Here is a 24,141-nt window from a genome sequence, read left to right on the forward strand (position 1 = left end):
CAACAAAAAAAGCAGTGCCAACTGGTATTTTCCAAAGTAACGTTTTATGAAGGTTTGAGCTGGATCTTCCAACACCTTCATTACTTCCAACTCCCACGTTTCCTCCTGTAAAGAGATGGTTAACACTACCTGGCAGATGACTCTGCGTTTTGACTTCACGCCGTGCTGGGCACTCACAGTCGAATTAAGAATAAGCAGACAGACTTCAGGGCTATTTTTATTTGGCGATATTTTATTATATTTATATCACAAGCTATACATAAAGAAAAGCAGGGCTGGCCGGCACTGTGGCCAGAATTGTTAGACAGTTCACGGTTTTCACTGCCACTGAGAGATCCGGTTGGCTTTATCAAGTATTGTTTATTTTCCAATGTTTTTTTTTTTTTTTTTTTTTTAATAGGATAACTTCTGCAATCAGACAAATGAAGACTCCGCCCTGTTTTTTTTTTTTTTTATATAATCTTGCCTCCCATTAAAGTTGACCGAACTCCATTCCCAACTCAAAAGCAGTCTTTAACGAGACGTGTCCCACAAGCACACCCGCACACAAAACAGTCTGCACTTGTGCCACTTCACCAGAGATCTGTGCAACCAAAAATCAACGTCTGAACAGTCTTTCACATCACATTCTTCCAAACAAAATAACGAGAAAAAAAAAATTACATAGCGTGAAGACGAGATGTTTTCAAGTTTAACGTATATACACTACTGCTTTCATTACATTTTTACAAAGGTCTTTGGATCAAAAACAAATTTTACTTATTTTTTGCTTTTAAGGGAAGGGTTAGGGCTTTCAGTTGATGGCGGTCAAGCTGTTTATTTCAAATGCATAATTTGGAACCAACAGTCTGCAACCGAACATTGCAGAATCACCGACCGCCACTGGCTATAAAACTCCGCCCATTTAGCCTAGGATTTGAAATGACAAGTCTTCCAAAACGCAGTGAAGCTTTCCCCCACAGTTCTACAGCCGTACACAGTTTATTCAAGACATATTAATGTAACAGTCTATAAATAAGATTGACTGGACAACTCCCTCTTGCAATAACAAAGGGTACTCAAGGATAACGTTCAAATTTCACCATAATAATAATAATAATAATAATAAAAAGCTTTCTTCCAAGCTTTTGAACCTTCTCCAGTAGACTTTATACAGCTGTGGATAAACAGTCACACAGCAAACACACTCAACCAAGTTAAATTCTCAGAACCTTTTGAAAAGTATTCAATTGTCCTACTAAATTATTCTGTGAGAACCGGATTAACATTTGCCACAGAAATGAACTTTCCGTAGTGTGCAAACAACTATATTAGTGTCAAATTATTACAGGGGGTCATCTTGTACTGCATACACATACACACATACAAACTGAGCACCTTAGCACCTCCTGCCCTCCTAGCTGACACTATATTAAAAAAATATATTAAAATCCTAATGCCAAAAAAATACAAAACATGCCTTTGCAGGTGGTACATTTTCACCAATATGGGTTATCTATCTGTGGATGTTATTTCAATGCTAGAAAATAAAGTGCTGTGGAGTACAGAGTTGTATTTCTGATTGTTTAGAGACTTCCAGTCCAGTTTATGTTGTCTCAGTGGGCAAGGAGTTACCTTTTTAAAACTTCTACAGTTCTTTCGATTGCAAGAAGGGTTATTAGGGTCTCAATTATCTCTTTAGCGACTGTACAGGTTTCCTACAGATCACAGACGCAGAATGATGCTCATTTCGCACTGGTTTCTTCAGCGGTCCGAATCAGATCTACGATCAGCCCTGGTAGTCCTTGATGCCCCACGTTCAGGGAAGTATGGGACAAGGAGCCTGGATAAGAGAAGTTTTCAAAGACGGACAGAATACATTATCACAAACTCCTTCAGACACTATGAGCAGTAGCCGGGATGCAATGGGGCACTTCTCTCTCACGATGTAGAACACAATATAAAAGAAAACGCAAATTAAAACTGAAGTGTTAAAAGCATAGCTAACTGCACGATACAGGGCTTTTAAAAAGGTTTGCAACGGCACGAATGCCTGCAGCACTTTCCATTTAATCTGTACTGCATAAAAATAATTCATTCAAACTCAAAGTGCCAATCCGACACAGGAACATTTGGACAATTGATCTGCAGAACACTTTAGTTTCTTGATTCCATATACTTTACAAAGTAGAAACTTGGAACAAGTATAAGACCTACAGGGGTTGCAGGGTTTACTAAACAACAAAAAAGCTTCCAATTAAACTCTCTGGTCAAAAACCCTACAGAGTCTGCTAAGTCCTTATGAACAAACCCAACTGAGGTGGCTGCAGATGTTAAGTAGTCACGTGGTGTTTTTAAGTGGCTAATCAGGTCTAAGTGGGAGCCACGCTTGTTAATGACATTACCCTCAAACTGCACCAGGGAGAAACACGTCAATGGCCAGGGTTTGGATGTTGGCGAGATGGTGAATGGTGTCGTAGCACAGCTGTAAACTGTTGAAAACTGAGCGGACAAAGTGAGAAGACCAATGAAGTTACCCAAGTCGAACTGGACCGGGAGAAGAAAGGGGGCAAAAATATCCAGAAATCTGCAGCCCTGGAACACAACTGACAGCAGACGGCAAAGATTGACTACAGCCAAAGTGTCACAGGACCGTCTGCTTTTGAGTTCCTCCAGAGCTCTCACCGACACCGACATGACCGAATTAAATACAATTTAAATTAATGTTTTAAACATTTTTTAGGTTTCCAATAAAATGAGCAGGGCTCTTTGGGACCAGGAGTGAGATTCAGATCAACACTGGACAAATATTAGGGCAGGTGAGGGTAGAAGTCATATTCTGAAAGGGGGGGGATCTATTTTGCAGGTGGTTATTATGTTGCTGCAGAAGTGTTCTCCCACATTAACCTCACTATGACATCATATTGGAAGTGCGTTGACACACCCCTACTGTAGCACAAGTGTATAGGAAAGGAAGGGGGAGAAAATTAAAGCACGCGTGTATATATAATAATCCATGGCATAATTGCCTTTAACCAAACCACTGTATTAAGAGAGAAGCGGTTGAATGGCAGTTCTCTCATCTTGCAGAACAGTGTGTGAACGGGGGATTGGGCGGGGGAGCCTTCTTCTGAAGGAACCGATAATGATACTATATCACATATGAAGTAGCTGCAGATCCGAGACCCCACTGCAGGCTCGGACAGCAGCGACCCCCGTGGAGCACTTCAACACAGTCAAACGACAGCACAGGGGACAAAAACACGTCTTGAAAGCCTCCGAAACAAGAGGTAACTTTCAACTGACTTTGAACTCTCTCACCCTTTCAGGCTGCTGCCGCTATGAACAACAACTCTTTGCCTCGGACACGATTTTCCACTTTTAAGAGCAGATTTCTACAGGACTGATCAACAGTACGTTTTCACAAAGCAGAAGTCTAACTCAATGGACGAGTGTTTGGATGATGATTAGAAACTGTTCAAAGTAGGCTTTACCTCACATATTTCCTACATCTACCTAGTTTTATTTCAGAGCAGATTTGGCACCATGGTTAACGTCAGTTGACCCTCAGTTGTTAAACCAGACAGATCTGGCAAATTTACATTTAATGAAAAGACCCCAAAGGCTCAAACACATTTCCCATAATCGTTTTCATTTGGTCTTTCTCTGCCAGCGTCCAAACCGTTGGTGTATAATGACGCAAACCAGTTTTACAGAAGACTGGAGGGATTTGGAAAGTTTGAGACTTGAACTAAACTGTCCTCGAAGTCTGAGTAGCTACAAATTGTGTTGTCACCAGCTAATTCACAGGAAGCTCTGCAATCGGCAAAATCACTCCATTCTAGCAAGAGCACCTCGACTGTCCCGCCTTGTGGATGAAGGAATTCACAGGCTTCAGTGACTACAGTCCGTCAGGATAGACTGCATGGGCTAAACAAGCTTCTCACCCTCCGCACAGAGACACCCTCCAGCACGGGTTACTAGGCATGAACTGACAGGTGCTAAATCACATGTGTTCTGCGTTTACACTATGCCTCTAACTGAGGTATAATTGGATGACCTGAATACGTTTCAATACAGTGGTAAACCTTTCTTAACCCACATGTATTATTTCTAACTGATCTCTGGAAAGACTGGCAAACGGGTATTCAGGCATCTAGGTGTGTGTATATATGCTGCACACAGATTTTCCAGGCCTACAAGAGTTCCCACATGAGCTGGACATACTTCCAATAACCTAGAAAACATTTTCACCTTCACTTCTACAAAGTTAATCAAAAGTTACCTCCCGTTTCTTCAAAATCACCCCTGCAGAACTCCAACCTGCCTTGGTCTTCCACAACTTCATACGCACACACACACACACACACACACGCACACGCACACCACACACACGCACACTGAGCGACTCCTGTAAATGGCATGTTATTTATATATGTACACCAGGGGAGCCTGCGTGGGGGTCCAATGTGGCTCCTAGGAGGCTTCCCTGGCTCCGGCGCCCCCTATGATCAAGTTGCGGAGGAGTTTCCGCCGGCCGGCCTGGTAGTCCTCCTCGTCTACGTTGACCAGCAGTTTGATGGCCTCGTGGCCCACGGCCTGCTTCAGAGAGTCGGTGATGAACACGCCCTTGAGGGCCTCCAGCAGGGAGCCATTGATGTAGTCCCTCCAGAACGCATCCAGGTACGTAAGTTCTGAGAACTTTATGTCGCAGATGATGGAGCCGAGGTCGCGCGACTTCAGGATGGTGTTGGCCTGGTTGAACCTCTCGAACTGCCGCTCCAGGGCCTCCTGCTTGTTGGAGAAGACGTTGCCCTGCAGGGCCGACTCGTGCTGGCAGTACTCTGCTCGCACCCGCAGCCGGATGTCTACAGGAAGCAGAGGGGCAGGAGAAAGAGGGTAAGAGAGGAATAATGTGTTGATCAGTTTGATCACTTTAAGAATGCTTTCCAAACCAGACCTTAACTATGATACCAAAGCAATGTCCCCTAAAGAGTAATGCCAAGTCTGATGCTAGATGACTTTGAAACAGTGGCGGAGAGCCCTGGTCCTGGAGGGCTTCGGTCCTGGAACCTAAACCAGAAGAGACCCCAGCCCCTCCAGTTCCCTCCCCCCTGGGGCTGCTCTGAAACACACTGTGCTCTCCGGGACCAGGGCTGGAGCGGTTCCGGGCCTCTGGGCTCTTACCGCATGTCTGTTTTTCCCTGCAGTCTGTGGCATTGTGCGCTCTCTTCCTCTTCCTGCTGGGGGCGCTGGGGGCGGGCTTGCCTCTGCCGGTGCACACCTGCGGCCCGGTCGGGGAGCAGCAGATCAGAGGCTGTGCACCTGAACGGGGGCACAAATTGAACAGGCGGAAAAAAGGTTTGGAAAATGATCCCCAATAATGGACTTGAGATGTGCATCAACCCAACATGAACCTTAATATCAACACACTGACACCGCAGCACCGGACACACCGTAGTGCAATCCTTTCTGGTTTTATAAGCGACAGGATCCTGTTCACATTCATACTGATAAAACAATAACATTTCATCCATGACTGTCTCAGGGTTGGGTCATGCACTGCCAGCAGCACTGGCATCTGTATTTGACATCATTATTATCGTTAATGTTATCAACGCATGAGCACAGGAACAAGGTCTTTGAAGGCGTCGGTACATTTGCTATCCTTTTCACCCTAAAGAGTTTGGTAACATTGAGACATTTGTCATTGGCAGACCAGCAAGAGAGGATTGGTAGCATCCTTCTTGTTTCATAAGAGATCTCTTTCTTTCACGGCCTAATATTTTGGACACTGAATTATTTTAAAAACATAAACCTAAATAATAAAATATATATATATAACTAATAACGGACGGATCAGCTAAAGCAATAAGACCGACCTTTAAATTAGGGAAAACTATTCTGTGTTGTATTATATAAACCTTGAATTATGTAACAATGGAAGCCATTCCAGTCTTCAAAGATCGAAGCAGTTGCTGCTTCTCTGTCCACCTCAGGATTTAATCACTTAATTGAACTCAGACAGAAGTGAAGTGTCCGGTTTAGTACAGGTTTCAATCAGTTGCTAATGCAAAGTCACCTATAAACCGAGCAGGACCCATGTCTGGCGCATTGGGAGAATGCCGGAGGAATAACTGTGATGCGCTCTAGCTCCACGATGCTCCAGAAAGCTTCCTCATGGTGAAGCAATCTAGGCGTGCATCTCCCATTAGCAGCATGGGTCTTTTACTTCTGTTGGTCTTTTCATGTAGCAACAGAAGACAAACATCTGACAATAATAAATTGCGTCGCTCAATGGCTGATTATACCTCATTTATGCCCACTCATGCGCTCTACATCGGAAAGCTGCTTCTCAGTGTTCAGTATTATAACTACGTGGGTTTTACTGTACACTACACGGCGCTTCTAAAATAATCACCAACGACAAAAATTGAGTCAATCGTGTAGTTAACGGTTTGGATGTAACAAAACCAGAGGACCCTGGGGAGCCTTTTGTGCGTGTGCAGGGCCAGCACAGACATCCATCACATTCTTACCAACACTTAGTATTCTGGCTTGAGGTGCAAAATCCAAGTCCCACTCAAAATTACTCTTAGTACCGGATTAAACTCAACATATTGTCTAACTTACGTGCACCGAAATTTATGTCATAACTAGTGGACTACGAATTGAAAACACTTAACACATCAACTGTAAACAACTTAAAAACCTTTTCAGATGTCGGAGTGATCTATTAACCAGGTAAATGAAGCAACTCAGACACAGAAGACACACCGACGCAGCTACTGAATTTTGAGACCCCTGCACTATCTGAGGTTAAATCAACACAGTCCTACTGCAAGCACTAATACCACAGCAGGTGCCTCCGAAATGTGTTCAGTGTGGTTTACCTGTCCTTCTCTGAGGTGGCGTCCCCCTGTTCTCCCCAACGCCTCTGGGTGAAACGTATCGGACCGACGTCTCCTCCAGATACTTATCCACTGGATCTGGACACACTACACACAGAAAAGACCGAAATGAATTAAAAGATCGATTGCCCAGGAACTTTTTGGCCAAGACACTGTGCAAGGTCACGTTTGGTCTCAGCAATTTCAGTACATTGAAGAAATCACATTCGATTGATGAACTTCAGTGGTTTTTGGGTCGCTCCCACTTTGATCAGTATTGGACAGTTTCTACAAAATGTACGTTTCTAAATAAGACCGAGGTTAAAAAAAAAAAAAAAAGCTTAGCATTTAGGAAACCCTGCCATGGTTGTTGAAGGGGGAAAAGGAAGTAGCCTCATTTTTCACCAGTGGAAGTACGGATGATAAAACTGCAAAGATTTCTGAAAAGAAAAATCCAATCAGGCATCTCCAACCAGTGTCTAAAGACCATGTTATTCTTGACTAATTCAGGAAATTGATGGGTTCTGTAATGTAACCGACAGCTTGTTTCAGATGGAAACCAGAAGACACTGGAGCTGTTCAGGACCGAGGCTGTTTTGCTTGCAATTTAGAGATAAAGACGGTAAGCGACTGTAATATTTTTCTGCTTTGACTGCAGTTCATTGTGCACTTCAGGGTAAGAAAAGGTTTAACAGCTTTCAACTAATGCCGCAAGCATCTTCGAGAGGATTAGTGGTTATGATAAACAGAGGTGCCAACTTTGGTCTATTTACTGCTCTTGTCTTAGGTATATGTGATCTAAATACATACATACAAACACACGTGTATCACCTACTACAACACTTTGATGCCTGAAACTGAAATAAAGTTTGAGATTATTCTCAGCACCTTATTTATACACATTTGAAATCCATTCTCCAAAATTACACATTCTGGGGGGGAAACAAAAAAGACACAGTGAAAACATGTAGATGGAATGATCAGATCAGAGACCGGATGCATTGATTGACTAATTGAAAAAGAGTGACCAGTTTTACAATGGGAGAGTGAATTGAAAAATTCTCCTTCCCCAGACCCAATACAGGGGATTCAAAGACACCTCCAGTCCCTTCTGAACTGGAGCTCAATGGAACGAACTGCGAAGAGCCTGGAGATACACCGACCCTCTTTTCAGCAGCATATAATTATGGTTTCTATTGATGTTTCTGTTGCTTCTATACACAAGAACATTAAACGTTACTCCTTTTTTAAGATCTCAAAGTTAAGAACTGGCAGCATGTAAGCCCAATAAGTCCTGGGTGCATAAGACCACAAACATAAAAGCTGAAGAAACTACCACAGATACACAATTAGTAGAGGAATCCGCTATAGATGTTTCCTGTACTATAGTATGGTTAAACCAAAGTGAATTCATAGCAGGCACGGAGAGGTATAGTAAACCATGTTACATGCCAGGACAAAGCAGAATACATGCATGAACACTGTGCAATCACTCTGCTAATTAGAGAGCTTATCTTCCATAATTACAGTTCCATTCTTTTCCGACCTCTTTCCTTTTCTGTCCTCTATTATTTATATTGCAAGGTACTACTTGAGATTGTTTTCACTTTAATGCTTCTTTTTTTGTATATTTTAACCTCTGTTATAACTCAAGATAAGATGTCCCACAGACAAAATAGTTTCATGCCACCACTGTGCACAGTGCTACACAAAATGGCCATTCGAATAATCAGGTGCCGGTTGGTACAGATGGAGGGACACTGACTGAGGTGATTGACAATAGCAACTGAAGGACAGGGTGAGGGTTTTGTATTGATTTATCAGCACTGTGTGGAAAGAGAGAGAAAGGAAACCAACTCAGACAGAAATCATGAAAACGAGGCATCCTCTACTTGCTCTCTCTCTCTCTCTGATTCAGATTCCCCACATTTCTCCTTTCCAACAGCGCTGATCAACCAGCAAACACATACTTTGTCAGCTGTTGTTCGATTGCAACCGTCAATCAGCGCAGTCAGCCTCAAGTCCTGGAGCCCGGCAGTATCTTCGGGTTTTTGTTTCAAATCAAGCTTTCAGTTATCTCGTAAACCTAGTTCATTTAACAACTAGACCTATATATAAATTTTGGGTATACATAGCGACTGAAAATGCACTAACCAACAAATCACAGTATTACACGAATGCAGCTTATTCACTAATTATACCCACTGAATTTGAGGAGCTTGGTTGTAGCAAAAAACAGTAGACACATTGTGGCCGACCAGGAACTGGAGCGATTGACACTTTGAAATGAAGAATGTGTGCTGGGGGAAAAAATAGGAAATGGTGAGAGAGATAAAGGGAGAGAGGGAGAGAGAGGACTTCCACCCCAGACCTCAGTTTCTCTCCTGTGAGTCTGTACAGAACCCCAGCTCTGGAGCCTTGCCAGAGCACACCAACTGAACACCGGATAATAATAGTTTTGTGTGTCACTAACTGACAGGCAAGGGGGCTCACCAGTCTGTCGCCTCCGGAGAGTGACGTAGGGCAGCAGGTCGTGTCTAGTGATGATGCGGAGCAGCTGCAGCACGTGCCTGAAGTTGGTCTCATCGCACCTCCCTTGCCGCTCCAGGGCGAGGAAGAAGTCCCGGCCATTGCGAATGCCTCCGCGCTCGTACTCATCAATGACGTCCACGAAGAGGAAGGAGAGGACGCGCACGTCGCGGTGGGTCAGCTGGGCCCCCACTATATCAAACATCCTGTGCAGCGAGTACAAGCCATAGGCACTATCGACGGCCTCCTCTGGCCAGGGCTCGAACCTGCCGTTCTGTGGCCTCCGGGACGATGGACCCCGCCCCGCACTGCCACCGGGGTTGGTCGTGGACGCCACACCCCCCATCGCTGAAGCCCTCGAAGCCGAGCTGTAGGAGGTGCGATAGTCTGAGGGGTTGTGGGCGTGGCTGGGAGGCCTGCCCGGATTGGTGGCTAGGTTCCTTGTAATCAGCAAGTGGGGCGAGTGGTTAGTGTTGTGCTGGTTGTGGTTGGGCGCTTGTGAGGTCATCACTTTGGGTGGAGTCAGTCACCTCGAGAGCGCCTTTCCTTTCAGCACACAGGTTGACCTGAATGACAACTGCTGGCCACCCCTCAGATTTCATTTACTCTCCTTCCTCGTTCTTCTGGCCTTCCGATGGCTTCTCTAAGAGGAAGGGAGGGGAAAGAAGTTATCAAACCGTTGTCCTCCATTAAACGTACACATGAACGGATACAATTTTTTTTTTTTTTTTTTTCCTTTTTATCTCCCAAGGACCATCAAGTCGTATAGCATTAAAACACCCTGGTGAGCAATTCCCTCCCCACCTCTTCTCCTCTTTAAATTCCATCGAAGATCTCCATTACTCTTCAATCACAATATTTTGCAGGCCTGTGCAATAACCATTGAAGCTTTTACAAAGATTTACAAACGCAGCGGGAATGGGGATGTCATGGCCTGGGGACAACTCCACTAGGAACCGAGGTGATGGAAACACTTCCAGCTATTAAAAAGTAAATGGAGTAAAGCTATATATAAAAAAAGAGAGAGAATGAAGACTACTTGAGTATGTATGCATGTATACATCTCCAAAACGTTTGCCTTTTTTTGATGGGACATTGTTATTGTTCTTTGCATTAGATTCACAATTTTGCCAATACTAATAAAAAACATGCCTCTTTATAGGATGAGCTATTTAAATATATATATACAGACAAGCAAGATATTTAAATAAATTGTGGGTATGCGTATATACAGACATTTCAAATACATACATGTCTCTTCCCCCCTCACAAACATATGAACATTACATACAATAATACATACATACACACACACAATCCCATACAGCCACTCATGACATGACACTAGCTGCAGACCCCAATCCCATACATTGAAATGTAGGTGCGTGGTAAACACACTAACAAAACATTTTCGTTTCCACATGTTGGTGACGCTTACATTCATAACCTTTACTTTCATCCTTCACGCCGAACCAAATAAGGCAAAATGCTACATGTCACGACCAGCCCTAACCCAACGCATGACGAGGTGAAGTTGCAGCGCAGACGCCGGGTTGACTCTTTCACCGTCTGACCCCACAGGCAGGTCGGGTCTCCCTGCCTCGGCGGTGATGCGGTGTCTTGTTCGTAGTATCGTGACCCGGCATCACTGTAATCCCACACCACCACATCACACACGTACCGAAAATGTGCATCGATACACATATACCGTGTGTGACGTCATAACCGTGTTCGAATGGTTATTTTAAACCCTAGAATGATTGATTTCTTTTTTCTTTTTACCAACACGGTATTTATGACTCTGGATGTAAATAAAATGTAAACACACTTACTTGTACATTTATTCGACGTGCGGATATTAAACTTCTTTATAAAAAAACGTAGGGATCCAAAGATGTGAGCGGAGGATGTAATTCTGGGCGTTTTTCTTTCTTTTTTTCCTCCCTTTAGTCCCTTTCTTCAATCCAACTGTACTGGATTATCGACCCACAAACCATCGCGGAACAAAAACGGAAATATAATCAATACATTTCCCACCCCGGTGGTTGCTGGGTTTAATGAGTTAGGTTGCAAACAGGATCATATAAGAGACCATTTGTTTACTTTTAAATATATCCGTGTGTGTTTGTTTTTTCACAGGCTGTCTGGGGTTATTCCACAGGAAAACGTTTGTACGGTCCCGCCTCGGTTGTGCTTATTTTGCTCCTTTCCGGTTGAGTTTAAACTGTATCTCCTACTCCGTTAACGGGTTTCTTGCTTTTCTCTATTGTTTTTAAAGTATTTAACAAGATTGTTTGGTGTTTTTTTCGTCCTCCTCTAACTAAAACCCAAAAGAGTCAGCCATCTTGGCTCCACGGCTAAAATGAAGGAACATCCGGGAAATCGTCCAATTGAGGGCAACATCCGGGAAACGTGATCAGCCACACGGCCTTTAGGTAATACAGACAAACCGTCATCTTCGTTGAGGGCACGGAAGAGAGCGTGGAAACCTCGTTTATTGCTTTTTTTCTTCTTTATCATTATGATTATTCATTTCAAACTTTGCATTTGTATTTATTTTTTCTTAGAGCACATGGTTTGGGCGAATTTCATTGGGCTCCTTATAAATGCATGAAAACAAATGTGGGTGAAGCAATGACTGAACATGAATCAATATGGGAATAAAGTGCACGGGAACTTGCTACTGTACATGGAACCCCCTGTCCTTTAAAAAAGAAAAAAGAAAATATGGTAATATACAAATTAAAAAATACATGTTAGGTCACTCACTTATTATTATTACTTAATTTTGTTACCACTGAGTTTATAATGCTCCTATTAAATAATGTTTTTAAACTTTGGAAATTGATAATACTGATGATCAATGGAAACGTCTATTTATATTTAGACCCGTATTCCCTCTGCTTTATATATGAATGCTGAGCCAGGCACAGGACTCTATTTCTGTATGAGGAGATATACTCCACCCTACCTTGAGTCATAAGGGTGGGGAGCCGATCGTAGGAGAGTTGATTCCCAGTTCTGTTTCTGTCACAGTTTGGGGATTGATTCTATTCTTGGCACACCGACTGCAGCATGGTGACAGTACTTACTGCATAAATGATTAATTAATATGATCATCAGTAGTATAAAAGCAGTTATATTAGTGTACATGATAGTGTTAAGTAAATGTATAGCAGTGATACTACAGCAGCATTACCATCATAATTCCTGCAAGCAGTCTGACTTCCCAATGCAGTAATGCACTCTGGCAATTTCAGAAGAGCAGAGTGGAAGTAAAACAGAACAGAAATGCAACACAGTTTAATGTAAGTAATTTTATTCAGGTAATGTATTCATTTGAGTTTTGATGTTATCCTATTTTATGCAGAGGATAAAATGAAAATGGTTAAATCTTAGAAATCATATAACTACAGCTGTAGGTATTATTATAACTGCTCCTGCTCCCCCGTCCCTACAGACATGCACATTTCTCTTACTGGTGACATGGGACAAAAACGTCAGGCTACTTTGTTCACATTAAAACTGTGGATTGCTGTTGCTATGCTGTCAACTCAGGTCTGTGTATCAGAATAATACGAATCAATGTCCTCTCTCCCTTTTATTTATTGACAAATGAAAATCACCAGTAACTGTTCCCCTTTCTCGCCCTTTTTTGGAAGTGCCAATTAGTCCCCTCACTCTACCTCTACAACCCGCTGCCAGCTTTTCCTGCACTATTTATTTGATTTTAAATGGTTCATCTCAACGCAGTCAAGAACCAAAACCTTCACTATAGTGGGAACATTTTTCCAAAGGGAGCCTCACAAGCTGGCTTCAGAAGTGCCTTCAGATTTGGGAGCAAGACACGAGAGGACAGAACTTCAATATGATATGACCAGCAGGGCAACAGTAAAAGTGGCTAGCTAGTGGTACAGCTTTCAGCCACCTGAGAAAATAGTCCATCCATGCAGAGCAGAGAGGAGGCACATTGGCAGTGGAAATAAGGAGACAATTCAAAAAGTGCTACAATCATTCCTGGAGAGTCCCAACACTGTGTTGTGGTCACAAAGGCCGCAGGTCTTCTCTAACACAGTCTTGTCTTTCTCCTGTTCTTTTCCACATAGGCAGTGTCTGTGCACAAACAGAAAGACAAATCAAGGAATGAATGAGATCCTTCACAGCTAAGGCTATCACCATGTCAGAAACCTGCTTGATTAAGCCATAGTATCCAGCTACTGAGGCCAGTTTTAAAACTATATTAGACTAGTCTAAGCCATTAGACTGACTAAGACTTAGCTTGAAAAGTTAGCCTCCTCACCCCCAGCCTAAAGTAGGATTTAAGTTCCCATTGAGACTGCTGGCCTGGGACTACAGGGCCACTGTCACTGATGCAGATGAGCAGAGCCTCCCACTGGCTCGCAGATACTCCATTGTCCCACCCACTGGCAATCTCCCAAAACATCAGGACTCCTCCCAAAGATATCAATAACCAATCCTGTGCAGCGTTTAAGTTTTGAGTGAGGGTCTCCTACAGTACGTTTCCTCTTAAATATTTGTTTTAGCGTAGTCTTCAATCGTTTCTACACAGCTTCTACAGACCGCACACAAAGTAGGTTAATGCTGTTCACTTCTTTGTTATTTCATCCCACCCCTTGTGATTGCGTGCTTTAGTGCAAGTTTCAGAAAAAATCCACAAAGTACAATTTTCTGTATTATATTTCAATAACAAGCATAGATTTTTCAGTAGTGCAACCGTCACCTTTCTTTGTGGAAGGAAAGCAGTGTTCATAATGTTACAATCTTCTCTCTCTCAGGTAAGTTATAAAGTTTGGAATCTGCCACTTATTTTCTCCTCGATTTAGAATGGGCAATATCTCAACGAGGATCACCGCTACAACTCTATCCTTCTTCAGGAGGGCACACGTTTTCCAAAACACTCACTGTCAAAGTCAACGGTTATCTGCTACGCCAGCTGAAGGATCAGATGCTGCTGGAAACTGCTCTCAGCCTGAACATGCAGGTGCTGAAGAAGACACCGGAGTTGTAGTGCATAATGGTGCGAGGAGACCCCAGCCACACGACAGCTTGGACGGTTGTGCACCCCCCACCCCCTCACTGGAGGGCTTCTCTGGATTCACCAGCAGCCATGGCAGTTCATTTAAGTTCAGTCTATAGCTCCTGTTCTACTTGAGCTTTGGTTGGCCTCTCATTTAAAATCCTAACACACCAGACCAATAAAATAAATAAATACAGTAAAATCCATAACCCATAAACTACAACTTCCCGTCCCCTCCACTGACTACCCCAAAACTGCCAGCTCTTCTGGGAAACCAAAAGCAGAAGAGAGTCCCCAATACAGGGTTCTGCTACTGTAACTTGGTGTGGACCAGCCGGTGCCTCTTGAGGTGCTGGAATTGGCGGAAGCTTTTCCCGCACTGGGGGCAGGGGTAAGGCGTCTCCCCAGAGTGGATGCGCAGGTGGACCCGGAGGTTTTGGACTTCGCTGAAACGCTTGCCGCACTGGGGGCAGATGTGTGGCCGCTCCCCAGTGTGGATCCGCTGGTGGGCCTTTAGGGACTCCAGGAGGTGGAAGTCCTTGCCACACTCCCCACAGTGATAAGGCCTCTCCCCAGTATGGGTCTTCCAATGGCGCTGGAGGCTGCGAAAGTGGCGGAACCCTTTCCCACACTCCGTACAATGGTACACCGGTTCCCTGGGGTTACCAGCCTCGTCAATATCCTTGTTGCCCACATTTTGCCGTCTTCCGTCCCCAGCGTGCAACCTTTGATGGGCTTTGAGGTTCCCCAGGAGTTTAAAGGTCCTCCCACACTCGGTGCAGATGTAGAGGTCACCAGATGCCACTGACATACTGGGCACCCGGGACCTTCTGAGGCTCTGGGGGACACTGAGGTTGTTTGGGGAGGCATCCCTGGGGTACCTCTGATGAATGTTTATGGGAGGATCGGGGGTGTCCATGGCGAAGCCATCTTCACCCTGACCCTGGGTTTGTTCTACAGGTTGTTGTAAGCCTTTCTCTGCTTCCGAGTCCTTCCGAGGGCGTAAAATCATGGAAGGGAGTAAGGGAAGGGCAGACAAGTTTGGGATGGGCTGGTAGGTTTTCAGGTTGCGTTTCAACTTAATGGTGGCCGCGGGGGACTGTTGTCTTGTCAGGGGGGCAGGGGCGGTGTCTGGGGCAGGGGCATGGCAGCTGGCTGTTTGAGTGGGGAGGACTTGCTCACGTTCTTCACACTGTGGGAGCTCCAAGAATGGCTCTGTTTTCACTTCAGGGAGGAGACAAGAGAGAGGGGGAAGAAAAACTGTTATTATCTAGTGTTGGCATTGCAGGTAATGAATGCTTAAGGCAAGGATCTTTACTGCTGGAGTAAATATACATTTCTGTTTTGCTGTCGGTCTCAGGTCCCTGCATAATGAATGGATAAGGAGGTGTCTATGCTTCCTTCCATGCTTGGAGTTTTGTCACAAGACTTCTAATATGGTAGGACAATTGATCATTTAATGAATGGGGAGAATGCACATATCTTTTGTTGCTTCTATTCAGCTTTCACTTTTTAAAAGTTTTTCTTGTGTTTTGACACTGATAGAGACAAATGTCCATCAAGACTGCTGAACCAATCAAGTGCCTGAACTAGTCTGTGGGTTAATGACCTATAACAATCAAAAACACCTCCCTCCTCCCATTTCACACAGATGCAAGACAGGTGCAACAGAAGAACTTGAAGTTTGAACTTTCAGGAGTAAAATGTATGAATATTGATAGATAGGTTCCAGGTGGATCAAAGAGAGTTGTTACTAGTTGAATTGAACAACTGTAGCAATTGAGAACTTTACATTAAGAAATGAAAGAGTGAAATTGCACTGCAACTGAAAAGAACTGGGCAGGAAATGTAATAAAAACTGCACACTACAATTTAAGACAACTACAAACGCATACAGCTGGTAGTTTAATGAACTGGGAGAATCATGCTTATTGAGTAACTTAACACTGACCCAGAGGTGTTCATGTTTAAGCAATCGTGTATTTTTCATTTTATGTTTTGTTTTTTAAAACAAGGTTACTTCAGGCAATTGTGCTCTATATTCATCACTGTAAGCAAAGCATCTCCTGCTTGTAAGGCACCATTAAATATAAGGAAACATTAGACATTTACATGCAAATTGTGGTTCACCTATAAAAGAACAAAGCATTAAAGTCACTCGGGAACACACACTGGGCCTAAATGTTTCTGGCTGAAGAAACAATAGGTACTTTTTATATTAAGTCATTTCCAATTAATTTAATACAAATATTAGTTTATTTTTGTAATATGCTTCAAGCCTGACTGACATTTAAAGTTTTCAGATTCAACATTATATATCAATAATAATAATAAGGTTTTAATGATGTATATATTTAAACCCTCCCTGCCTCACTCACTCACTTGTTACATCACCCGCTGCTGCTGACATCATCGCACTCCTCTGTGACGCAGTAGTTGCAGGATCCTGATGCGGCTCCTTGTATGCAGTTCCATCGCAGACACCATTGCTGTGACGTAAATCCAGAACGTTTTCCGTAGCTCCTCCATTCGGAACCCCGTCTGGAAAGACCGAGCCCTCGGTGCAGCTCTGCCCAGCTACACTGCTCTCATTCACGGGCTGTGGCTCACAGATCGCGTCCACCAAGTCCGATTCGGAAATGGATAGCTCTATTACGTCCAGATCCATGTCGGGGTCTTCCTCCACTTTAATGTGGTCAGGTTTTAGCTCATGTCCACTCCTCTCTCTACACTCCGGTTCTGGGGTTTTCGTCTGTCGGCGGTCCAATTTGCCTTCGGCTGAAAAGTCAGGTTTTACTTCTGTTTCTACAGACGGTTCTCCCCTCTTGTCACATTGGGTGTCCGAGTCTGGTACTGCAGAGAAACAAATAAATAGCTTATAACAACTAGAGGCTCGGTGGGAATGAAGGTCTTTGAGACATCAATTAACATGGTATAATATTTAATTATTATTTTGCAGACGCTTGAATGCAAAGTGATTTAGATTGGTACCCATTTATATGGTTGGTTATATACCCAGCTATTTTGTTAAAGAAAGTTAAAGAAGCCTACTACACCAGTGTCCAAGTCATAATGTGAGTTATCGAACTCTAATTAAAGAACTCGAACCCTAAACACAATTTCACAAGAATACATGCATTACTTACAGTTGTTACGATTGATCTGTAATCCCCATAAACTCTAATGCACATGAAAAAATAATGCATCATCGAATCATTTGAAACACATTGACTCTAAACATCTCATTAATACTATTTAAGTGATAAATACTGTATTGTGAGCTGCTTCTGTCCCGTAATAAAAACCCACATACAAGGAACTAAAGAACATTACAATAATTCAATAATAAATCACATAGATCATACTCTATTGACTGTCTGCACATACTTCCACCCTGGCGGGGAGAAAGTCCCCACACCAGCGGTCTTGTCAGGACTGAAACGGTCAACTTACCCGTCTGCGGTGCACGACTGCTGTTGTCGACACGCCTGTCATCGCTGCCGCAGGTCGGGGTCAGGTCTCCTCCAACAGCCTCATCCTGGCACTGATGTCTGTGCCCATCCTGCGATGCCAACACGGGGCACGGGTTGTTTTCTTTCAGTGGGCTGTGTGGTGAAGCCCGCTGTGTCCGCTGCTGGCCAGACGCACTGCCGAGGCCGGGGGTGTCAGCGAGGGCAGGCGGCTTGAGCGCACCCTTCGCCGCCGCACTGAGGACGCATCCCCGCAGGGCGCTCAGTTCGCTCTCGGCCACTTCCATCCGGAGCCTCAAGCTGGTCAACTCCTGGCCGCTCTGGTCCATTTTGAATTGGAAAAGGGCGAATTTGCTGTCGATGAGCTCCGACATGATGGCTTTGAGCAGCGCGTCGGCTCGGATGACTTCCTGGTCGCCGGAGAAGGCGCTTCTCGGCGGGGAGGGAGTCGCGCAGCTGGCGGCGGCGCTGGCCGGGTGGCAGCGCGACCTGTGCCCGGGTACGGACCCCTCGCCGTGCATAGTGGAGCAGCGGGCCGGGCTGGGCTGTACACTGTGGGTATGCGGAGCCAAACGAATGTGCTCTCTTCTTCATTGGACGAAGTACAACATTTAATGTAACATCTTTCTGTCCAGAAGCGAACCCATGTGTGCGCATTCAGTCCTGTAGCCTAACACGTCGCTTGCAGTTAGTACTTTTAGGTTAGTGTTACTTTCCGCAATACAGAGCCCTATCCCAGTGTACACATGAATTGAGTGCAACTCATAGAAATGGTGCTGCTCTATCCATCCCATGCAGGTGAGGACTTGTGCGAGTTGACTACTACAGAAATGTCCACAAATATTCTGTTTTTTTTTCTTCCTGGTTGCATTTCTAAAGAGCAGCACACACGGAGAGCAACGCATAGTCATTGGGAAGAGCGCCCCCTTGCAAAGACCTCCACCTTCAACCATCAAACTAAGATTAAAAACAAAAAGGATAATTCCATACACCTCTTTGATTAACACAATTGATTTACATGGTAAATCATATTGAAACAGCACTCAAAGCGTGACTTCCATAGTTTTATTTAATATAAAAAATAATTACAGAACATATATTCTAATGGACAAACATGTATCCTCCAGACGACCTGCTTCTTCCACTTTCAGCCTCTTCAGCCATTCAGAAAACTTTGGAACTTTTTCGTGGCTTTTTCACATTCTTCGTTTTTGTCTTTCCCTGGAATCTGCAAGAAAACAAAGAACAAATATTAAGCCTAAATGCACATATAATCATACGGATACGACCAGCTATCAAGTTTATACACGTTGAAACATCACACAATACATTATTATTATTATTATTAGTAGTAGTAGTAGTAGTAGTAGTAGTAGTAGTAGTAAGATGGAACAAGATCAAAATGTGTTAAAATGAACATCACACTCATTCGAAAAAAAGGACGCAGACAATCAAACAAAATCGAAATGTGTTCAGGAAAGTGTCTAGTTGGACCCTTTTTATTCATTTACATTTAAATAGAAAATTACAACTTTGTACCCAGTCCCACTTTTATTTAAAAGTAGAAAGTGGCATTTTGATATCAAATAAACTATGGCTATCACGTTTTGATTTGTTCTAGGTCTGTGTCAGGATAAATAAGTATAAAACAATGCAAAACAACCAGGGAAGCACTGACCCTGCGCAGTGTGGCCCACCTGGTTGCACACGGCTCTCCCATAGCGCACGAAGGTGGCGAAATGCTCGCAGTTGAAGGTGAAGAGCTTGTAAGGCAGCTCCTTGTCCAGCAGAGATTCAGCCCGGAGTCTGATCTCCTGCTCCGGTGAAGGGTGCAGGCTGTGTCTGTTGTTGCTGATCATGACCTGGGCGCCGGATGGGACGTTGACCTCGGCGACGAGCTGGCGTTTGATCTGGGTGGCCCCCAGCAGGATGTCGCCCGACAAAGGGACGATCTTCTGTAGGTAATGGCGAAACCACTTCTTCATGTCACTCTCCGAAGAGTCTGTGTCGGAGAGAGGAAACGCGCTCAGTGCTGCCCGGGGGACATTGGGCGTATAATTGCATTGGTCCATCTTATCCATTGCAGTCATCCGGATAAAGGATTATATGGATAGTTGAGGCTACTTTCTTTGGTTGAAGAAGGCAAGTATCCAGTCGGAGATTACTAGTTGGCCTATCAATGCATTAAGATAATTGAAATATATGACATTCATATTTAACACACTCGTCTAATTATTTAATTACATTAATCGCACGTAATTCACTGTATGGTTATTTAGGATCTGCTATTCCGGAATAAAATAGCATTTATTTTACCTGCCACGGCGAAATGAAGAATGTACCCGTCTTCATCATAGACCCCCCAGTGAGAATATCCAACAGGGTACGAGAACTCGATCAAGTCCCCGAATCGAGCCGTGGATATCACCTGACTAACCTGCAAAAGCAGAAGGAACACCACCTGACTCATCCAACTGTGGCAGGCAGATTTGCACGGCTCATTCTAAACGTTTTCCGACAAATTCGGGGTTTACATTATTTTTAATCCATTATTTGTCTGAAGACAAAACACCAAGCTTGAAATGGAGCACACACAACCCCCATAGATCAGACTTAAAAACACAACAAATCAAATAGGGCCTGCGGCCATAAGCTAATTTGCGTTACTCTAATTAATGTGATAGTGCTGAAGATGAAAAGAGAGGGAACAACATTGTTCGTCGGTTTTATGTCTAGTGTACGGTTAAAAAAAGCAGAATTAACCATTATAACTGAGTGAGAATAGGGGAATAGGGAATAGGAAGGTCTAGGTTCAGATGTATTACTGGTACAGGTTTATTCTTCCCAATCACAAACAAAGATGAACCCACATATTTTATAGAGTTTGAACAAGATTTAAAGCAGTTAGTTTACATTCCAGTGGGTAGGGCCCTTTTGTTTTGGATGACTACGAATTTTAAACTATTTTAGTAATGCAAAAAAAAAAAGGCACTATAGGACACAGACATATAATTAGCTAAAATAATTCCAGACACTACATGTAGCCTTAATGTACTGGCCTCTGATTCATTCTGGTTGTCTTCAATTTTGTTTAACTTTTAATTTCGTTTAGTGTGTTTGTAAGGCACCAGATATAAACGACTCAATTAGCAAGACAATTCTACAATTAAAACTATAAATATTAACACAATAATACATGTTATATTTTATTGAATTGAATTATATTTCAACTTTTAATAAAAAGTGAAAGTGTCATAGGAAAACTAAAATAAATGCATAAATGTACTTAACATGTTACTTATATTGCATCCTAACAAAGGATAAGTATTTAGGATTTTAGTAGCGCCTTGAAAATAATGGTGTAAATGTTTTCTTAAAGGCTGATGTTAACGTAGAAATATAATGATAACGCAGAGGTAGACATTTCAAAAAGTAATACCTAATTTTCTGAATAATAGAAAATCTGTGTTTTTATTTCCCATGTATGAGACTGCAATGTCAGTGAATGTGCATAGTTCTCTTTTTACAAGTCAGACGTGAAAAGAATTACGATTAATTTACATGCATTGACAACAGAGATAGATTGTATTTTTAAAGTCTGCCAATTTTGGTAACTGCACGTTACAAAGGGTCTTACCTGTTCGGTGTAATCCATACTCCGTACTTGACATATTTCTGCCAGAGACAGTGACAGGGGGTTGTGCCAGTACTACAATTGTTTCTGCTTTTACTTCTCTAAAGTAGGCTATGTCTGCTGCAGGCGTGGTATAGGACGCTTATGACGTCATTCTGATAACTCGGGTGTCGAACGATTCTTCCAGGTGCTCCAAATATATGAAGTAACCATTTACCAGATTTCATACATGACAACAAACGATACCTGAATGTAAAGGTTTAGCGATACAAATAGGTGCGATATCCAATATTTATAAGGCCTAACTAACGTACAGCCGCAGACATATTGGCTCGTTCTTCTTCTCTTCATCTGAATTTAGTAATACACATATAAATAAAGAAAATCACAATTTGGACATTAACTAATATTACATTTAGTACGTTCCGTTTGCAATAAAATAAAGACAAATTTAAAAAAGTGCTTTTATTCTTACGGATTAATAACATATCGCACTTGATGGTAAAAATGCACGTTCTCCCGATTAAATTAGTTACATTAATTATATGTTAATAATAGATTAAACCTGAACCTAGTCTGGCTTACTCGATAGGCTAAACCCCTGCCACCACCTTTAAACTGGTCCAGTATTTGAACAGTAGGACTAGGGTCAAGGAGGGAGAAGGAAGCATGCGGTAAAAATCAAGTTTAATAAAATGCACATATATTTAAAATGCATTAAAACACAAGAAACATGATAAGATGAACCCGCAATATAATACATCTAAAACAAGTCAATTAAAATAATATAAGATGTGGTGAGCCCAGGATTAAAAGTTAACCATTTAAAACTGGGGACCTACTATCCACCCCACACTGCATATGATTAAATGGTTTTAACCGATTTTAATCTTGTCACTCTCCCTTCCCGGCACGTCCTTTCCGCGCCGTGTGCTTCGTGGAGTGGACGAGGGAGCAGATTAAAATCAGCTAAAAACTACATTGCATTAATTGAAATTTTGATCAGCTCATTGGGCGGCTGTACGATTAATCAGAATTGCTTGTTTGCTGTTTAGTTATCAATCACAATTGGCATTCGACTTTCTTTACATTAAGGGTAACTTTTAAAACCCCTCTAAAACTTGTCCCAGTGAAAATGAAGTTAAATGGTCAGCTGAGCTGTACACAGGTCCAATGTCTCTCTCTAATGTGCATCATGATTGGCATAAATATCGTCAATTTTAACAGGTAAATTACAATTGGACACCTGTTATAATAGTATTATTACACGATGTCTGTTAAAATAAATTTTCTTTGTTTTGTTTAGTTTTTTTGTTTGTTCTCTGCCCTTGTCTTGCCTCTCCTACTTAAGATTTTCAGGGAGAGGCCAGAAGCAGAGGAGGCCAACCCCCCACGGAGACAGCTAAGTGGCGATTGAGTTTCATACCCGTCGCCGCCTCAGTGTCCATGCGGTGCAGTTTACCAGGGAAGGTGGAGGAGACCAGCGGATGTCGAGACTTCAGTTCAGCAGGGAGGTGCTGCAAAAAGGTATGGGCTTTGCTCCAAAAGACCTAAACTGTCTGGTGAAGCTGCCACATAAAGACAGAGACATCTTTGAGGTAAGTTTTGCCAACCATGATTTGCTAGAGGAGTGGTACAGTGTGTATAGAAGAGAGAAATATAGGGAGCTGGCAGGTTTTGTGATGATAATCCTGTCGTATATACATTATAGGATTGTTACTGTGCAGTTTTTCTGTGAGACGGTCTCTGGCAAGGACATGGAGATCTGGCTCACAAGGTTCAGTGAGCTCTCCACACTAATAGATAAGGTGTTGGATGGGGACGGTGTGTGAGGGGGAGCGTGGCAGTGCCGGATCCGGTTGAGACAGAGTGTGGAGAACCCGGAGAAGGTCTGCTACCTCCCCAATACTATACAGATAGGAGAAGCTAGGGGGCTGGTCTACTATGACGTGATGTCAAAACTCTGCAGCGGTGTCAGGGCCGAGACCACGCTGTTGCCCAGTGCACAGCGGTGGTCTGCGGCAAGTGCAAGGGAGGTCATCTGACACACGCCTGCAGAGAAAAGATACTCTGCAGCCTCTACGACTGTGAGGGCCATATTTATAAGAACTGTCCCCAGTCGTACGTGAATAGAGTCGGGTCTCCCTTCTCACGGACCAGCAATTCCATTCCATGAAGGTGAGCACGAAAGAGAGAAAAGTGGTGGACAGAGAGGTGAATACTACAAAGAATTTGAACATTGTCTCCTCTCTGGAGGAAGCCCAAGATAGTCGAGCTCCCCCCGCCCCCCCTCGCTGGAGCCAGGGCAGAAGCCCCACTCCTTCCTCCAGTGAAAACCGGGGTTGCAGAGTCTGGAACATCGGGCCCCACCATGGGGGACCGCCCCCACGTGTGAGAGTGGAGAGCAGAGCCTCAGGAGCTGGGTCTTAGGACAGTGTAGCCAAGACTGTCTTGCAGGAGAGAGCCAGCCCTCCCTCCGGCTGCGACGGGCCGGTGGTGAGAAAGAAAGTCCCGGAACCATTGCAGCTGGAGGGTGAATTAGATCAGGTGCTGGCTTGTATAGAAAGATAAGCTAAGGCCAGAAACATCGGCGCTGAACAG

The 24,141-nt window shown here is 43.5% G+C and overlaps 3 protein-coding genes across 6 annotated transcripts; all 3 read right to left on the minus strand.

The window, feature by feature from the left end:
- Positions 1-212: 212 nt before the first annotated feature.
- On the minus strand, positions 213-11,755 carry dedd (death effector domain containing). Its single transcript, XM_066709937.1, has 5 exons — positions 11,231-11,755; positions 9,363-10,041; positions 6,873-6,977; positions 5,167-5,304; positions 213-4,847 (listed from the first exon to the last, which is right to left on the minus strand). Exons 2-5 carry the CDS (start codon positions 9,904-9,906, stop codon positions 4,456-4,458), a joined length of 1,179 nt encoding a protein of 392 aa, XP_066566034.1. The 5' UTR covers positions 9,907-10,041; positions 11,231-11,755; the 3' UTR covers positions 213-4,455.
- Positions 11,756-12,700: 945 nt separating this feature from the next.
- On the minus strand, positions 12,701-18,894 carry LOC136753651 (uncharacterized). 3 transcript variants are annotated; one of them, XR_010817447.1, is made up of 4 exons: positions 17,890-18,894; positions 16,819-17,289; positions 14,322-15,660; positions 12,701-13,511 (listed from the first exon to the last, which is right to left on the minus strand). XR_010817447.1 is itself a non-coding variant. In XM_066709938.1 (3 exons), exons 1-3 carry the CDS (start codon positions 18,425-18,427, stop codon positions 14,747-14,749), a joined length of 1,923 nt encoding a protein of 640 aa, XP_066566035.1. In that variant the 5' UTR covers positions 18,428-18,894; the 3' UTR covers positions 12,701-14,746. The 3 variants fall into 3 exon arrangements, 1 of the variants encoding a protein (XP_066566035.1); XR_010817446.1 differs by having other exon boundaries at positions 14,140-15,660; XM_066709938.1 differs by having other exon boundaries at positions 12,701-15,660.
- A 63-nt stretch (positions 18,895-18,957) lies between these two features.
- LOC136753655 (phospholipase A and acyltransferase 2) lies at positions 18,958-21,739 on the minus strand. Of its 2 annotated transcripts, none has more exons than XM_066709945.1 (4): positions 21,544-21,739; positions 20,223-20,343; positions 19,585-19,908; positions 18,958-19,134 (listed from the first exon to the last, which is right to left on the minus strand). In XM_066709945.1, the coding sequence occupies exons 1-4, from the start codon at positions 21,559-21,561 to the stop codon at positions 19,103-19,105; spliced, it is 495 nt and encodes a 164-aa protein (XP_066566042.1). In that variant the 5' UTR covers positions 21,562-21,739; the 3' UTR covers positions 18,958-19,102. The 2 variants fall into 2 exon arrangements, with proteins under 2 accessions (XP_066566042.1, XP_066566041.1); XM_066709944.1 differs by having other exon boundaries at positions 19,604-19,908; positions 21,544-21,723.
- Between the last annotated feature and the right edge of the window lie 2,402 nt (positions 21,740-24,141).

The sequence above is a fragment of the Amia ocellicauda genome, chromosome 7 (genome assembly GCF_036373705.1).
Source record: "Amia ocellicauda isolate fAmiCal2 chromosome 7, fAmiCal2.hap1, whole genome shotgun sequence".
Taxonomy (NCBI): Eukaryota; Metazoa; Chordata; class Actinopteri; order Amiiformes; family Amiidae; genus Amia; species Amia ocellicauda.